The sequence below is a fragment of the Glandiceps talaboti genome, chromosome 8 (assembly GCF_964340395.1).
Source record: "Glandiceps talaboti chromosome 8, keGlaTala1.1, whole genome shotgun sequence".
Lineage (NCBI taxonomy): Eukaryota > Metazoa > Hemichordata > Enteropneusta > Spengelidae > Glandiceps > Glandiceps talaboti.
Window position 1 is genome coordinate 2,849,856 of NC_135556.1, and position 18,359 is coordinate 2,868,214.

At 32.8% G+C, this 18,359-nt stretch overlaps 1 protein-coding gene across 1 annotated transcript; it reads left to right on the forward strand.

Annotated features, from left to right (window-relative positions):
• The first annotated feature begins 143 nt into the window (after positions 1 to 143).
• On the forward strand, positions 144 to 16,958 carry LOC144438915 (uncharacterized). Its single transcript, XM_078128143.1, has 6 exons — positions 144 to 570; positions 9,128 to 9,207; positions 10,218 to 10,324; positions 14,746 to 14,818; positions 15,155 to 15,286; positions 15,545 to 16,958. The coding sequence occupies exons 1-6, from the start codon at positions 254 to 256 to the stop codon at positions 15,775 to 15,777; spliced, it is 942 nt and encodes a 313-aa protein (XP_077984269.1). The 5' UTR covers positions 144 to 253; the 3' UTR covers positions 15,778 to 16,958.
• Positions 16,959 to 18,359: the final 1,401 nt, after the last annotated feature.

Sequence of the window (18,359 nt, forward strand, 5' to 3'; positions counted from 1 at the left end):
TGACACAGTAAACGAACAAACGTATGACTACTGTAATCTCAACATATCTCGCGAGAGTGCCCTACCACCTGTTGACTTATAAATATTTTGACCTCATTTGCATGTATAATAGTGTTGCCATAGACCACAGCGGACACTGTGTACATGCCTACAATGTTAATGTAGTGTTTGATGTTTTCCCGGGATATTACTTAGCACAGTTAACAAATATTCATTTTCAACTGACTATTTTTGGCCAAATAAGCAAACAATTATGACTACCGGGCATATATTACCTGGTTATGGAGATCCTGTCTCTCGTTTTCGTTCTAAATCCGCAGATCCGATGATGTCGGGCTACAGGCATCGCAACATATTCCATGGTCCCGGAAGAGATCTCGAGCCACATGTACTGGAAGAAGTAAAGCGGGAAGCTAAGGCTGCTTGGGACGCCGATTTGAGAGACTGGACGAAGACTCCAAATATTCGACCAACAACATATACACACTCATTCTATCAGAAACCCCAGGACGAACCAGCTAAAATGCGACCGACTTCACCACACAGGAGGAATAATCCACACCCCCCACTGTAAGTCTTTGTACATATTCATTTGTATGAACGTTTATAGATATCCAAACTGTGAGATATGGGACATTAAAACAATTTATGTGAAGTGAATGTGTCCCTCTTTAACCCATAACTTGGTTAGATTTTTTTAAAAAGGTGAACATCACGCCTATTCAATAACTCACCACACAGCTCTCAAGCGTTGGGCAGACGACGGATTCGTCTCGTCAAATATTTTTCTTTTTAGTGACATTCAGCTATAGGCCCCACAAACAAACATTAATAGATAAAAGTAATTCAGGGAGTCCGTTAGCTCGACATAGCAAACAAAAGTGCACTACTGAAATGTTAATTGCTACATGTGTAATGTTCGCAGAAAAAAATATTTAATAAAAAATAAGGTTGCAGGTGAAATATTTAAATGAAATTAAGACGTTTATATTGACATGTCGATCTCTTCAGTGAGAGTCATTGCAACTGGACAAAAACAGTCATGTCAATGAAAGTAAGAAAAAACAGTCTGTACTGTTTAATTTTATCATGGGTGTATAAGGGGAGACCTTAGATACATCATAGACCCTCCACCCACATGTACCTTCATGATTTTATCAATAATCCTCTACTGTTTGTATCCTAAATTTACCAACTTCAGATTAAAGTGTAGATGGTGTTTGGCAGTTCGATAGAAAAGGTTGGTCCAGAAAAGAACGATCCCATGTAAATCTTATTAGGGTAACACTCATGTGATAACCTTGGATTGAAATTTGCGGCCCTCTAACTTGAAGTTGTGCATTGACAATATACAGTTTGACACATTCCATCTAAAATACATTGTGTTCCTGTATGTAACTTACTTTCTATTTTGTAAAGGCAGGTTTGGTCAATTTTAAAAGATTTTCTTGTAGAGAGAACTTATCTCCTCAGATCTATGCATCAATTCAATGATAATTTTGACCGAAACATTCCAAGCTTTCTAAATGAATGAGATTGAGTATTTTACTATAGTAATTTGTGATAGTTTTTTATCCCAACATCATAATGAGATGTGCTATACATATTTTTGTTGCCTCTGGGACTCCCCAACCCTCTTATAGCCTCAATTATGCAAACACAGAGAACCCTTTACTTGTTTGAATGAACAAGAGACATTTTTTTCTTAGTATAGAAGGTAGTTTGTGCTTTGCTAACATTTACTCTACATCCCTTGCTAAAGACAGCTAAGTAAACTCCTCTTTGAAGTGGACAAAACTTGAGTAAACAGTTGTTTTGGGGACATTATTAAGTCTGTTAGTTAATTGGAAGGGAAAGAAATAAAGCACTTCCAAATATTTCCTGTGGCGTGCTTACCTTAATCGTTTTCAAATGTGATATTGTGTAATGTCCATTGATATGCTGGAAGCTTGTGTGAAAGAAAAATCAATAGCATAGTTTTCTATGTAGAAGGTATTGAATACTTACATGACAGTGGAAATAACACTACCTTAGTATTGTGTAGTTTAGAGTCATATGACACACATAAAATGTTGTAATAGGTCTTCAACACTGGAAACTGGAATAGTTTCAACACCATTTTTTGAGTATGTATCTTATTTAAATGTATTGATGAGTGTTACCCCTATTTGTTTGCCTTGTACTAGTGTGAGTTATGTTTTAGGTGATGTACACAATTGTAATATAATAGTGACAACAAAGGCCAAGTGTTGCTGTAGAAGTGGTTTTGAATATACAATTATGTTCTAATTTGGATGAAACAAACAGTTATTCAATGTGTAGACTCTTTTAATGTTAGAAAGACCTTTGTTTCTTTTGTTGCTGTTGAAAAATGACCAATGAATAATATTTGTCAAGTTATTAGTATCTTAAAGTTTTAAAATATCAACATTCTACAGGTAAGATTTAGAATGTCTGTCAAGTCAATATAGTATAAAAGATGGCATTGGAACATATTTATAAACACAAACTACATTTAATGAGAATTCAAGACAGCAATTACTAGTGTAAGATACATTGTATTATTTATTACACCTTGTGTTTACATGCAATGATAAATACATTGTACCTGAGTGAGGTCATAATATGATTTAATGGATACTAACAAAACTTAAGAAACTTTGAATATTTCACAGATTGTTGTAAAAATTGAAATGATTGATTTTGTTGTATTGACACTAAGAAAGTAATTGATATAGGAGCCTTCTATTCTTTTATAGCTTTGGAGAAATCCTATGAACAAAAGAGTTGATGTATCAAGTTAACATGTATACAACCAGCCATGTATTAGCTCAGTCTGTCTTCTAACATTGTTATAGCCTTCAACGTTTTATTGCAACAGTAAAGTTTAAATTTTAGTCATTAGTGCAATTGGCATGTCCAAACAATAGACACAGGAACATAAATTTCTCATTACCACTCACTTTTTGTTGTGTTGAAAGAATGAAACATGACAAACATGCCTAGCAGTAAGAATCAATGTCAAATGAAAGACATGCAGATAAACATTATAAATAATTTATTAGATGAGTGTACTTGTCAATGTCTGTTACTAAGGGTGATACATCAGGAAATAGCGGGAGTAGTGTGTAGCTGTAACCCTGTGTTAACTCAAGACCTGTTTATCTCTGATCTTTATATTTTGGTATAATAATTCACACTTGTCAAGATAATCTGTACTTCCCTGACAAGAGTACAGAGTTTGTGTGTTACTGGTGGTGTTTATCAACTGACTCAGTGTGCATAATATAATACATGTAGTTTCTGTCTCTGTACATCAACATTTGTAATAATGAATAGTTTGTCAGATTCACTTAAGTTGCCTTGTCACACACTGGAGTTCACACCAAAATTGTGGTAAAGTGGAAGGGAAAAATATCAGAAGTTTGTGATATATCACTACATGTACATGTACTGTACATGTGTACAAATGTATACCCTTTACCCTTTTTCTGTTGCCAGGGTTCTAAAACTTAGTAAAAACATTGGTACATGTTACATTTGTGGACATCTGTGAATCACACAATCCAACAATTTTTCTGTCTTGCAAAACTCCTGAAGTGGTAGTTGACATGTACGTACATCAAGGCTATTAAAAAACCACCAAACTTATCAAGCTGTCAAATCAGTACTTGAGGCATTGTTGTTATTTGTGTTTTAACAGTGATATCAATCTCAAAATTTACTGCTCAGCTGGTTTCTTTTTTATCATCTTTACAGGTACATTGTATGTATGTTGAAGCAAAAAATTAAGGTTGATAAATCTACATGTTTCAGCTGTATGTATAATGTTTCATTTGTATTTGATGTCTGTAGGGGAACCCTGCCACAATAATATTTCTTCATATGCAAGAAATTTTTTGCATGTGACTGAATCATCAACCCTAATTTTATGCTTCAACATACATGTTTAAAATGACAAAAAGAAATCACCTGAGCAGTAGAAATGACTAAAACATACAATTAAGAAATCTGATAAAATAACTTTGAAAACTGCAGAAACTATGGAGATGTAGTAGTGTTGCCTCAGTCAGAACTACCTGAGATCATCATCACCATGGTGATAGGAAGCCAAATGTCCACTTCTAGTTGTTAGTGGAATATATGAGTTGACTTTGTTCATTACTATATTGTAGTTTGTGTGACTCTACTAACTACATTTTGTACACTCATTCTTATCCATATCACAGATCTACCCAGTACATTTGTATGTAAGTAGGTGCCGCTATGCTACCACTATATTCAGAGTTCAACACACCCATAAACTGTATGACGATCAGTACAGTTACATTTACAATAACTGCTAGTCTTTTCTTTACTTTTGTTAAGATTTACTTTACTTTCGCAATGTGAATTGGCAAGACTGCTGTAAATCTGTGACAGCATAGAATAGGTTGTATGGTTGTAAGTAGGATTATTGTCATTCAGTTCAACTGAGTGAACAACACAGGTCAATCTCCTGTATCAAGGCTTGATATGCAATGTGCACATACATATAAATCAAACAGTCTCTTTTCTGTGTGGTTTACCAAACAATAAATTTTAAAGAAATGTAAATTTAATAGGTATAGTAGTAAATTACACCATTTACAATGCTTTGTGGAGTTCGTCATTGTTGTGAAGTATTGGTAGTTGGGAAAGCCTAAAGTGTTAAACTTAAAGTGGCCATAATGAATGAAGACTGGGTATCTTTTTTGGATTTTTAATTTATAAAACAATTTTATCATTTCTTCCCACTAGAAAAATCAATGTGAGACAACATATATTAAGTCTGTGTGTAACTCAATACATTGCAAAAAAATTTTAAAATGTGTAAAATATTTGTTATTGTATGTAGAATAACATACTTTTTATACACTTTTTACAATAGAAGGACTGTGTTTGTTATCGTACATAGTTACATTTGTAAAATCTAGTGAGTTCTCCAAAAAGTACTGTACACTGTACACTGTACTGGAGGTTCTGATCATCATGATGAGTGGTGTACATGTTGTAATGCTATGGTTGGTATGGTTCCTAAATAACCAACTCAATAGAGAAGTTTATATCATCTCCTTAATTAAATATGACAAAAAATATTGGTGTCAACCCTGTGAATTTGGACCTTACTGAAGGTGATAGATAGTACACATATATGAATGGTAATGTCAAAAGTAATACACACTTCAATGGGTTTACTACCACCATCAAGTACATAACCATCATAACCACAAAGCTAAAAAAATATCCTTTTTGTTCTGTTATTATTGGTCACACTGTATTCTGGTTTATGTCACTCCCATACATGTACATGTACAAATGTATGTTGCAGTTTTGTGTAACTAAAAGATTTAGATTGTATATGGTTACAAAAATAGAGACATAAATATTTGTTGAAGCAACTTGAAGGAGGCTTGGATTAAAGTCTTAGCATAACTGTAGAAGATTAAAACTGTTAGCTGTAAACTGAACCCATCTTGAATGTTACCAGTCAACTATAACTGTAACACATAGATACATTGTAATACATTGTTACCCTGTTCCCTCAGTTACCTGAATACAATGGGATAGCATGGTTCAGGCTGACTAGTTCTTTTAGGTGACATATCTCAATTTGCTATGGATAGAGTGTTTACTTGAATGTCTTATTCTCTGTGGTTTCAGCCCATCCCAAATAATTGTAGACATACAAGTAAGTAGTACAGACCTTTTTGTCCAATTATTTAGGAATGACAGCACTGATACTGTGAATAGTCTATACTGACAGATTGTAGTCAGTTCACAAATCCTTGGGACTCCATTCTGACTGTTGTTCTTAAAGTCTGAATCAAGTCCCTGCTTCTTCTGTTTGCAAGCAGGACTTTGCTTTTTATTAAGACAACTCAGATATAGGTGGCTAAGCAAACACAACAACAGTATATGTATACTAGACCCTTAGTATTTAGGTTTTCTAAGCTGACCTAAACTTGTTTACGTTTTGAGTTAAATATCTGTGAAAAGCAAATAGTGATAGTATTCAATTAAAGTTTTGTTCCAAACACAAACAAAAATTTTCAACTCCACACTTCAGTCAGGTACTATTTTCAAGTTTGAAATTGTGATAAGTGACATAGAAATACAGATGGCATCCCCTTGTATTCCCTCAATAGAAGGATAACAAATTAAAAAAATTAATACTCACCTTACATATTTTTATATGGTATGTAACTAGAAGCATGTATATATGTATATTACATAGTTTGGCATAACAAATGTAATAGCTATCACATGATACATCAAGAAATAGATTTATCTTTGTCTATCCCACTCACCCTATACTTTAGGTATTATTATTCCTACATCAGGTTCAATTTATCAACGTATATGTGACAAATGGCATGACTGATATGGAAAATATGTGAAAAACTAGTGAATGTTCACATAAAGATAATTAATCCAAACTGACCAATGGTACTTGAGTATATGCATACTGAATTCACAATTCATCAGATTTACCTACATGTAGCTGATGAATAATTTTACCCAGAAGAATACAGAGAATACAGGGTGGGGGACAGACAGAGACAGACAGACAGACAGACAGACAGACAGACAAAGCATTTTCAGATAGTTTAGACATGGCCACTGTGGTGATGTACACAATTGCTGAAAAGTCATGAATGTCTTACAATTTAACAGGAGAGCTACCACTTATGCTTTTCAAATATGTTTAGTTTATACACAAAACAGTGCTACTGTAGTTAGGTTGTTCCATTATCTTAGCAAACAAGATTTATAGTTGCAATAGGTGTGTTGATAACATTGCTGTATTGGACAATTGTGTAAAGTATTATTGTCTGACCATGGTCTGACAAAGGTAAAATGGTGTGGCAACTCTTTGATATTTTAGGCCTAAGGGCTGAACCCTAGACTCTGATATTTATAGTAATATGTATTACCAATGTACATGTAGTAGTTCTAAGGATTATTAAATAAGATCACCTTTTTTTTTGTTCTGCACCAAAATGTTCTATTGTTAACCCTGGCAGATAATGGTTTTTGACATTTAAGTTTTAAGCCTAATTTGAACTCCTGTCTGTAGGCTGACCTCTAACTGAACAGTTGAACAATGAAGGGAAATATATGTATACAGTGTATCTACAAAAGGGTTGTCACAAATCCCCAAATTTGGTGAACAATTTTGATCTTCAACAGACAATATATGACAAAATAGACAGTGGTTGACAATGACAGACAGACTATTTCCTCGGTATGGCAATATAGAAAACTATGACATTTACTGCAAATACAGTTATTAGTGTAGCTATAGAAAGTCCTTTCAAAGGGAATTTTGTCTGCTGTTATATTTCACTTTTAGGGGAACAATGTGAACAATCTAATACATATTGTCATGAAAATGAAACTTGACAAGTCATTCCTTAGGGAGTAATCTGTTGTGATGACCTCGTGACCCAGGCGGTGTTGTCAATGAAAATGGTTGCTAAGCAACCATTACGTCCAACTGTTTGATATTCTCAAGATCAGTTCACAGTATTTATATATTCTTAGTGTTTTCCTTTATTGCCCTACTAGAACTTCATTTATAATAAATGTAGATATTTCTTCAGTAAAGCTAACTTATAATGTATAGGGGAGTCTGAGTTTTATAATGTATAGGATAATACTTGTAATTTGAATAGCAAACTGTAGGACTTTACTCAGTCAATAGTACAAGTTGTCATATTGAACATACCATAATATGTGCTTTGAAGCCTGGTATGACAACTTACAACTTGTTGACTGTATATGACTGTCAATATGTGGTATGACAACTTACAACTTGTTGACTGTATAGGACTGTCAATATGTGGTATGACAACTTACAACTTGTTGACTGTATATGACTGTCAATATATTGTGGTATGACAACTTACAACTTGTTGACTGTATAGGACTGTCAATATATTGTGGTATGACAACTTACAACTTGTTGACTGTATAGGACTGTCAATATATTGTGGTATGACAACTTACAACTTGTTGACTGTATAGGACTGTCAATATATTGTGGTATGACAACTTACAACTTGTTGACTGTATAGGACTGTCAATATATTGTGGTATGACAACTTACAACTTGTTGACTGTATATGACTGTCAATATATTGTGGTATGACAACTTACAACTTGTTGACTGTATAGGACTGTCAATGTGTAGTTTTCAAATACAACTTGTATGTTGATGTATGACAGCTAATTAGATATAAACAAGTACATGTAGTCAAAGATTCAAGTTGTTTCATACTCCCTTACTGAATATAGACAATAGACAAAGTACCAACAAACATTGACTGGAACCAGAAAACTACATGATAGTTATCAAAACAATGGCAAGTGAGAAGGGATGACAAACACAACCCAAAACTCCTGTTGAAAATAGATTTTGTAAAAATTGTAATATAATAAATAGAAGACGTAGAATACCATTTGATACATTGCAAACTATAGACAAAGAAAAGAGATAAATTATTTAGTGTCATTTACAATATCAATTCAGATTTCAATAGTATAGAAAAGAAAGAGCAATTTAGATTTTAATGCAATCAAAACAAAAAGGGATTATAATTGCTGTCTGTATGTATCTAAACTCTCTCTCTCTGTATGTGTCTAAACTCATTTACAGTTATTTAATCAAGAAAATTATTTTACTTATAATACTTCTAACATTAGCCTATTTCATTGTGTAGTGTTCTGTAATATTTTTATTACACTTATGTACCCAAATAGAATTGTAAATTTTTTATACGGTCTATAGTCGTGTTGCATCTTATCTTATCTTTATCTGTATGTAATAATAATGATACAGTCATACCAATAATTCTTCCCACCCATTCTGTTTCTTATCTTTATCTGTATGTAATAATAATGCCAAACATGTTTGAAATATCCCTAGCAACAAGACCATGTTCATAACAACAGCTAAATACAGTTGTGCTACAATACCATTGGCGCTAGTTTTAACGATTACCAGTATTTGTGCAGATTGAGTTTTGAGAAAGTACATGTATGTGTTGACTTATTTTGATTTATTTTTCATTAACATTCATTTTATTTAATTCTTTGTTACCAGGGTGTTTTTATCATGTAGACTAAGAACTGTACCTGGATTCCATAATGCCAATGCAGCCCTTAGCAAAGATGCCTATAGAAGTGAGTACTATTTGTCATCAATTTTCATATTACAGTTTTTGTACACGTGTTTCTAAACAGTTTTAATATTAAATGTTTTATGTAACTGTTTCTGAACAATTTTAATATCAGAAATTTATTCAGGTCTTTCTTACATTTATTATGTTAAAGATTTTATGTAGTTATTTCAGAACAGTTTTAATATTAAAGATTTTATGTAGTTATTTTAGAACAGTTTTAATATTAAAGATTTTATGTAGTTATTTTAGAACAGTTTTAATATTAAAGATTTTATGTAGTTATTTTAGAACAGTTTTAATATTAAAGATTTTCTGCAGGTGTTTCTGAACAGTTTGAATGATGAAGGCTGTAGCATTTTTTTATTCCTCAAGGTTTTGAAATATATGTGGAAACGAGAAAGATTTCCAAAATATAGTTTAGTTATAAACTTGTATAGACAGTCATCAATATAAGCCAAAACTCTTGAAATACAGACTGTTTTTTTAAAACCTTGTTGATGCAGTGTCTGCATTTTTCATTAAAGGTGCTAAATTGTTCCTTATGTATTGAAATATGAAATGCTTTTAGCTGGATCCAAGAAAGCACTTGTCAGTCAGTTTGATACAAATTGTATACAGCTATTGAAAATAACATGTACATGTAGGATAATTATCTCGTCCAATTCCAACTTATATGTGTGTATTCATTCACAGAATTAAATGAAAAACAGTATTTCAAATGTAGTTAAAAAACTATTTTATCATTTGAGATAATATATCAGAATAGCCAAATATTAATGCATGTATTGCATTACCTTATACATTTATACACCATAGATGATTAGAATGAAATAAATTTATAACTTTTTATTCATATTTTATCTTTGGTCCATTTTTTATGTATTTACTTTACTTATTGTCCATTTGAAATTTTAATGCTGATTCAGTTTATGATAGTTGTGTCAAATTGCATTCTACTTTGTTTTCCTAGTCTGCCATTAAATAATGATATGATTTTTATTTAATTCACAGTTGATGCCAAGTGTGATGCACCAACACAGAAACAGAGACAAATGCTACGACAGAAATATATTGGTAGACCAGCTACTGTCAGTGTGTCATCTTACAAACAGAATCAGGTATGTGTAAAGTAGTACCTCAGACCAAAATATCAAAATAACACATTTATACTTTCTTTAAAATGGCCATATGGATGAGGACTGGGTTATTATTTTGGATTATTAATTAATAAAACAATTTTGTCATGGCTTCCTACTTCAAGTCAATGTGAAACAACATTGACAAAGTCTGTGTTTGAAACTCAATAAATTGCAAAAGATTCATAAATATGTAAAATCTGTGTTATTGTATACATACAATAACAAACTTTTAACACATTTTAAAGTTTTTTTGCAATTTATTGAGTTGTTTTATTAATTCATTAATAATTTAATAATGTTTAATTTATTGTTGTTTCACATTGACTTGAAGTAGGAAGCCATGAAAAAATAGTTTTATTAATTAATAATCCAACACAATAACCCAATCCTCATCTATATGGCCATTTTAACCCAAGATGTTCCACTGTCAGGCTTTTCTACAGTGTGCATTCAAAAATATATCCATCCAAAAATGTCAAATAAATATCAGGTATATAACATGTACAAATTATGACACAATTAATTCAGGTATATAACATGTACAAATTATGACACAATTAATATCAAGTATATAACATGTACAAATTATGACAATTAATTCAGTAAAAATTCAAATACATATTAGTTAGAACAATCTATCCTATCCCATCCTATCCTATCCTATCCCATCCCATCCTATCCCATCCCATCCCATCCTATCCTATCCCATCCCATCCCATCCCATCCCATCCTATCCTAGATATTATTTCTAATAAATCTGAAATTTCTGTTAGCATTATAAAACATTCATTGACAACACTATGCATCATTTAATTTATGATTATTCCATTATTTTGTGGGGAGAACAGTGTGGTTTTGTTGTACAGCAGTCAGCCATTCAATACAAATATTTTGTTTCATTTTTGAGGAGAGGACTGTGTTTGACTTGAAAATGGTATTTATTGATTGATTAATCTGTTACCAAATATCTATAATACCAATCTGGTGATAGTAAAATTGTTGAAGCATCTTATGGCTATTATCACCATGGTAACCTAACATTAGTGATACCAATATCTGATTATAGAATTGGTTTTCAGTCGAGATAGATTGGAATTTATTCAGTGATCGATACAACTAGAAAGGAAAAGCAAGCTTAGATGACGGATAATATCAAATTCACATAACACCTCACAAGAATGCCGGAAATTCACAATTTTTCAGAGGAAGGAAAGAATGAATTGCTTTAGAAGTTGTTATTGCATTCCATGACAAACACAGCAGAGAAAAAGCAGCTGTTATGAATGATAAGTTAAGATTATGAGCAGCTCTATTATATTGTATTGGCAGAATTATATTACTGCGGAAATTAACTCTGGCAATTAGGACACATGTAGAACATTTGATGCAATTTTAATTAGTTTTATTGGTTGCCATGGATATAGAAGAATGTCAGAAGATGATTTCATTGAAAGCAGTAGAGGTTGAATTAGTTCAACCCAATATGGAAATTGTTGTTATGGCAACAACTAACATTATGATGTATACTGAAATGTCTTGAGATACTGCAATGTAATTTGATTGTATAGAAATGGTTATATTTGTGTGTATGTATGCATGCAGACTATAAGTATTGTCATTTTGTGTGGGTATTAAAAGGAATCATTTCAAACCAAGCAGAACTAAAAATGTTCATAATCTCATTACATGTACATGTACATGGTTAGTATCTCAGATGAATTGGGAAATAAAACTGATATAATACACATTTATTGTTCCCTACACTACTGTGTTTATAGGAATCTCAAATATTAAATTTGGCAAGGTTTTTTTTTATAATCAATGTGCTAAAAATTACTGTGGAAGGAAGAAAATAAAACTAAACAAAAATTTATAATATGAAAATAATGTGAATAAACTCTTTAATCTCTATTTCTATCATTGTTTGTTGATACAATTAAGAACTGTACTGTTAACACATGTGGAATCCAAAATACTTATATATTTGAATCTGTCCCAAATTTTCAATGAAAAGAAAGCAACAAATCTGAAAAATCAGTTAGTTTAAAATTGTGTCTTTTGAAGTGTGTTCACAGATTTTGTTATCTCCAGAATTCTAACTTTAAAATATTAACTTTCACATTATATCTCTTTGTAACTATGCATGCACTGTTTTCCCCCTCACCTTGATTTCAATCTCCTTCCCATTTATAGTCAAATCAACTATTTATTCCCTTGTTCCCATTCCTTCATATAACTCCATTTATTTCCCTACCAATGCTAGCTCCCAGAGTATTTTCCCAGCTGGGTAAGCATAATTTTGATCCAAGCACTACTTTTCATATCATTTGGATATTTGATTTGGTTCTCAACTTCTTTTCCCTGTTTTTTCCCTAACCTACCACACTTCTGTAATGACATTATTTGATTGCTATCAACTGTTTATAACTTATTTTGGTGTTTTTCATATTTATATCTTAACATGTATATGTGTGTGTGTGTGTGTGTGTGTGTGTGTGTGTTTTCTGTTAAGTGTTATGATTTATTCAAGCCATTCATGAAAATATATGAAATGAGTTTTCTTTTTTATTTACCTGAAAAGTAAACAAAAACATTATATTTGTTATCTTGTTACATTACATTCAATTTTATTTACCTGAAAAGTAAACAAAAACGTTATATTTGTTTACTTGTTACATTACATTCAATTGACTGAAATCCTCTTTAAAACCTGATAGTGTGAAGGCATAATGTTTATGAGTTGTGCCTTAGGTAACAAGGCATAATGTTTATGAGTTGTGCCTTAGGTAACAAGGCATAATGTTTATGAGTTGTGCCTTAGGTAACAAGGCATAATGTTTATGAGTTGTGCCTTAGGTAACAAGGCATAATGTTTATGAGTTGTGCCTTAGGTAACAAGGCATAATGTTTATGAGTTGTGCCTTAGGTAACAAGGCATAATGTTTATGAGTTGTGCCTTAGGTAACAAGTCATAATGTTTATGAGTTGTGCCTTAGGTAACAAGGCATAATGTTTATGAGTTGTGCCTTAGGTAACAAATATGTTAGTTTTCATTAATGATTTGATAGATTTACTTATGAAGTAAGCAACTTTATAAGCCTCCTGTATTAAACAAAGGCCCATTTGTTAGTATTTATGTGATATGACTTATTCAAACCATTTATGTATAAATATGTAGAATATACCCTTGAAATGAGATGAAAACTTTGTACCAGCTTATATCCTATCTCTAGACTGAAAGTTAAGAAGAAATGACATTTATGAGTTGCCTAGGGGTAACACTTCACAAGCATTCACTGTAGCGTGTTAGTTATTCTTTGCTAGACTTACTTCATTAGAACTGGCATACAATCTGAATAGAGTGAAATCAACTCAATTGAACCGCCTGACTCAGTGGTCACAGTATAAAGTAGAAAATCAACTCAATCAAACCGCCTGACTCTGTGGTCACAGTATAAAGTAGAAAATCAACTCAATTGAACCGCCTGACTCTGTGGTCACAGTATAAAGTAGAAAATCAACTCAATCAAACCGCCTGACTCTGTGGTCACAGTATAAAGTAGAAAATCAACTCAATTGAACCGCCTGACTCTGTGGTCACAGTATAAAGTAGAAAATCAACTCAATCAAACCGCCTGACTCTGTGGTCACAGTATAAAGTAGAAAATCAACTCAATTGAACTGCTATTTTTCTGTTTTGGTCATGGTAGAAAGTAGAAAATTATGTACATTTTCTCTCATTCATTTAAGTAATTGATGGCAGAGAGTTTTTTTGTGTGGCACAAATTGTGAGATTGACAGACTTTGATTTTAGAAAATCATCCCGTTCTAAATTGTAGTTGGCAATCTGATTATGGTGAATAGTACTTTAGTGATCATTAAGTATCTATATATAGTGTTGTGTGTGTGTAGTTTATGAGTGAGTGTTTGATTTGTGTGAGTGAGTGTGCTTTATTGCAAGTATGTGTGTTTTTGTAAGTGAATTCAGTATTTGATTTGTGATGATATTTGATTCCTATACATAATTATGAGTTTAATTTGGTTTAGAGGAAGTTATTCATCATAAAGAATTTCTTTTTTGTTTGAAGGCTCTGTTTGAATGTTTTGCCGTCGTAATGGTTTGATAATTTGTTCTCACAATATGAAATCAAATAGACACACTCAACTTCAGCAGCTTAATGACTTAAAATCATGAATGATGATGGATGAATGACATTTGCTCCCCATAACAAAAATATAAATGTTTTTTTGTATGTATGTGTGTGTGTTTTTTTTTTATTTTCACAGCGATAACTGTAGTTTATCATTTCTGTGGTACTGATACACAAAGTTTAATTTCAGTTTTTACACCTAATAATGAAAACTATGATGTAATATTGCCTTGTTATATTTCTCAACAGGCTGTGAGGACACTCATGAGTCCAAAGTCAGCCCAGGCTGCTGAGGCATGGATGAAAGTAGCCAGTAGACAAGGTAAATTGCAGTTTACAACATAGAGGGCACTGTACTGAAGGGTAAACCTAGACAACATAAAGTGGTAACTTTGTTGGTATAGACATTGTGAGGTATCTGTTAACAGTGTTATAAAACATGTACAGAGATGTAAAATAGGTTTTTTAATCCCATTACATGTAAAACTTTTGAAGTGATTGTATTGCATAGCTAGTATAGTCAGATATTGAAATTTTGCCATATTTTTTCAATGTTTACGAAACAAAAAAGTTAATTTTTTGAAATATAAATGTTCATGTGTGAATTTAGCAACTATGTACTTGTCTGATGAGAAATGTCAAACATTGCAATTTTTAGATCAGGATGCTGTCATGGAGATGGTACATGACACAAACCAAAGGAAATATGCTGAGGATGCAGTACGTGAACATGTCAGACCACAGTTCCAACCATCCCTTAGAAGATACCTCAAAGGAGCAGGTGCAGAAGGTTAGTTACCATGGAAACAAGACAAAGATACAATGTACCATATAACATGGAGATTGCAGCTGATGTAGAATTGACTGAGTATTAAGTTGAAATGTATAGAAGCTATCGGTAGTGTGCAGTGCATGTGATAGAGAGTGAGAAGAGCTTCTCTACTGTAACAAGTGTATGATTTGGGTTGACACACTTTTACTCATAAATATTATGAAATATCATTCAAGACATGAAGACTAAATTTATTTCTTGGTTTGTGTATTTCAGAGGCCAGAGCCATAGCCAAGTTATTTCACACGATAGACAGTCGATCAAAACCACAACCACCTAATCATGCACCACATTATCATATAACAGACTACAGTCAAATGAAAAAAGAAGATTTCACAAGTATGAGGAAAGTGGCTAGACATCGACCATTTAAAAGAGACTTTGTTTTACATCCTGAACTGCTGGAAAGAGCACCAAGTGCTAGTCTAAGTGCCAAAGTCACTGATTAAATTAGCATGTAATTAACATATCATTAGCATAATTCAATCACATTCAGACCTTGATCCATGGTATCCTACTTTAAACCTTTTTTGTTTGCTTTACTTTATTACCAGGATTTATACTGTGTTTCTGTTTTGAAAAATAGAAGTTTAGATTGTTCATGATATATATATAGTCCTTCTCATGTCCTTCTCAGATGATATTTACAGTATTGTTTATTTTTCAAGTCAAGCATTGCATTGGATGCCATGAGTCAAAGCAACAAAAAATGTTGTGAGTGTTAGATTGTAATTACCTTGGTATTGTTACAATCAATATATCATTTGCCATTGGCTTTGGTCACATTGACTAAATATTGTTCACATCATCCAGGCAAATTACATGTTTGCATCTTTAAAATATGATCATGTTCCAGTATCTTCCATGCTGGCATGTGCAGAACTGCATTGGAGATAGATAACTGCTATCAATGACTAAGTTAGGGATACTTCTGATTTGAGGAGGGGAGGGGTTATATTTCCTACATTGTTAGTTTTGAGACTTGCCATTGTAAAGAATACAACAAATAACCCAAGGGTATGAGAATATCAAAGAGACAGTGAAATCAAATGAATTGTATTAATATTTCTTTCTCTCAATTTGTGGCTGTCAATATATTTCAGAAAGTGAACATGAAGTTTCCATGGCAACAATCATTCATATCTTATGACCTTTGACATGTTATTAGTGTGTTATTAGTCCTACACAGACAGGGTAGATTCACTTTACCTAAAATTGACCAAATTTTATCAAATTTGGCATTTTTGTGCTTCAATATACAAATAGCAACTGTTTATCTTAGTTTTGAAGTGAGATTCAAAGTTTCAGTCAGACACCAGCTGATCTTTCTTATAGAACAGCGCCCTCTTGTGATATATCTTGTAGATGAGATTGGGTTGACAGCTACCACTTGTGAATTTCAGTGAAGAGTTGACATAGACATTTAAATGTAAGAAGTCTTACTATGTCATTCAAAGTCACTAGGGACAGTGTCATTATTTGAGTTAGGCAGGTGTCATATTTTTGAAATGGAAAAAACTTGTAAAACAAATGGGTAAGTGTAAAATATTTATATAGTGCACAATAGGAGGCAATAGAAGCCTTGTATTGTGCACTAGAATATAAAGTATCATTTGTGTATTTGTATGTGGGTGGGTGGGTGGGAGGGGAGGGGGGAGTCGGGAGAACAGTGAGTACAGAATATATGTGTGTAAAACAATACTACCTGTAGTAAGTTCTTTGTACACTTGGTTAAGTACTTTATACTCAAATCACTTGATTTTGCTGAATTTAGTTTCTTTGGACTGTCTATGTAATAATTTCAAAAAGTAGATGTATTAGAGTACAACAAATATTTTCCCTAAACTTTGATATTAGTGAAAAATGATATTTAATCAGCAAAGACAAAGTATGAGTGAATTAAAGTACCTCCATTTCAGTCTGTATTTGGTTATCAGCTTTATACCTCAATATAATTCTGTCTTTAACAAATCTGTTTGATGTATTTATTGTTATAGCGAGATCAGATCTTAGAATGTATTTTAGACCAAACCAGGATGTATAAGAATCAAAAATACTTTTGTCTAATATACTTGATTTATGAATTTTTTTTTGTAATTTTCAGTTTTTTAACACAGCTGAACTGACTTAAGATTCAGTAATGCTATGGGCATGTCAAAGTGTGTGTGTGTGTGTGTGTGTATCCACAGAATAATACCCCTACGTTGTCTCCACAGAATAATACCCCTACACTGTATCCACAGAATAATACCCCAACACTGTATCCACAAAATAATACCCCAACACTGTATCCACAGAATAATACCCCAACACTGTATCCACAAAATAATACCCCAACACTGTATCCACAGAATAATACCCCAACACTATCCACAAAATAATACCCCAACACTGTATCCACAGAATAATACCCCAACACTCTATCCACAGAATAATACCCCTACACTGTATCCACAGAATAATACCCCAACACTGTATCCACAGAATAATACCCCTACACTGTATCCACAGAATAGTACCCCAACACTGCATCCACAGAATAATACCCCAACACTGTATCCACAGAATAATACCTCTACATTTTAACCACATAATAATACCTCTACATTTTAGCTACATAATACCCCTACACTGTCTCCACAGAATAATACCCCTACACTGTATCCACAGAATAATACCCCAACACTGTCTCCACAGAATAATACCCCAACACTGCATCCACAGAATAATACCCCTACACTGTATCCACAGAATAATACCCCAACACTGCATCCACAGAATAATACCCCTACACTGTATCCACAGAATAATACCCCAACACTGTCTCCACAGAATAATACCCCTACATTGTCTCCACAGAATAATACCCCTACACTGTATCCACAGAATAATACCCCAACACTGTCTCCACAGAATAATACCCCTACATTGTCTCCACAGAATAATACCCTAACACTGTATCCACAGAATAATACCCCAACACTGTCTCCACAGAATAATACCCCAACACTGTATCCACAGAATAATACCC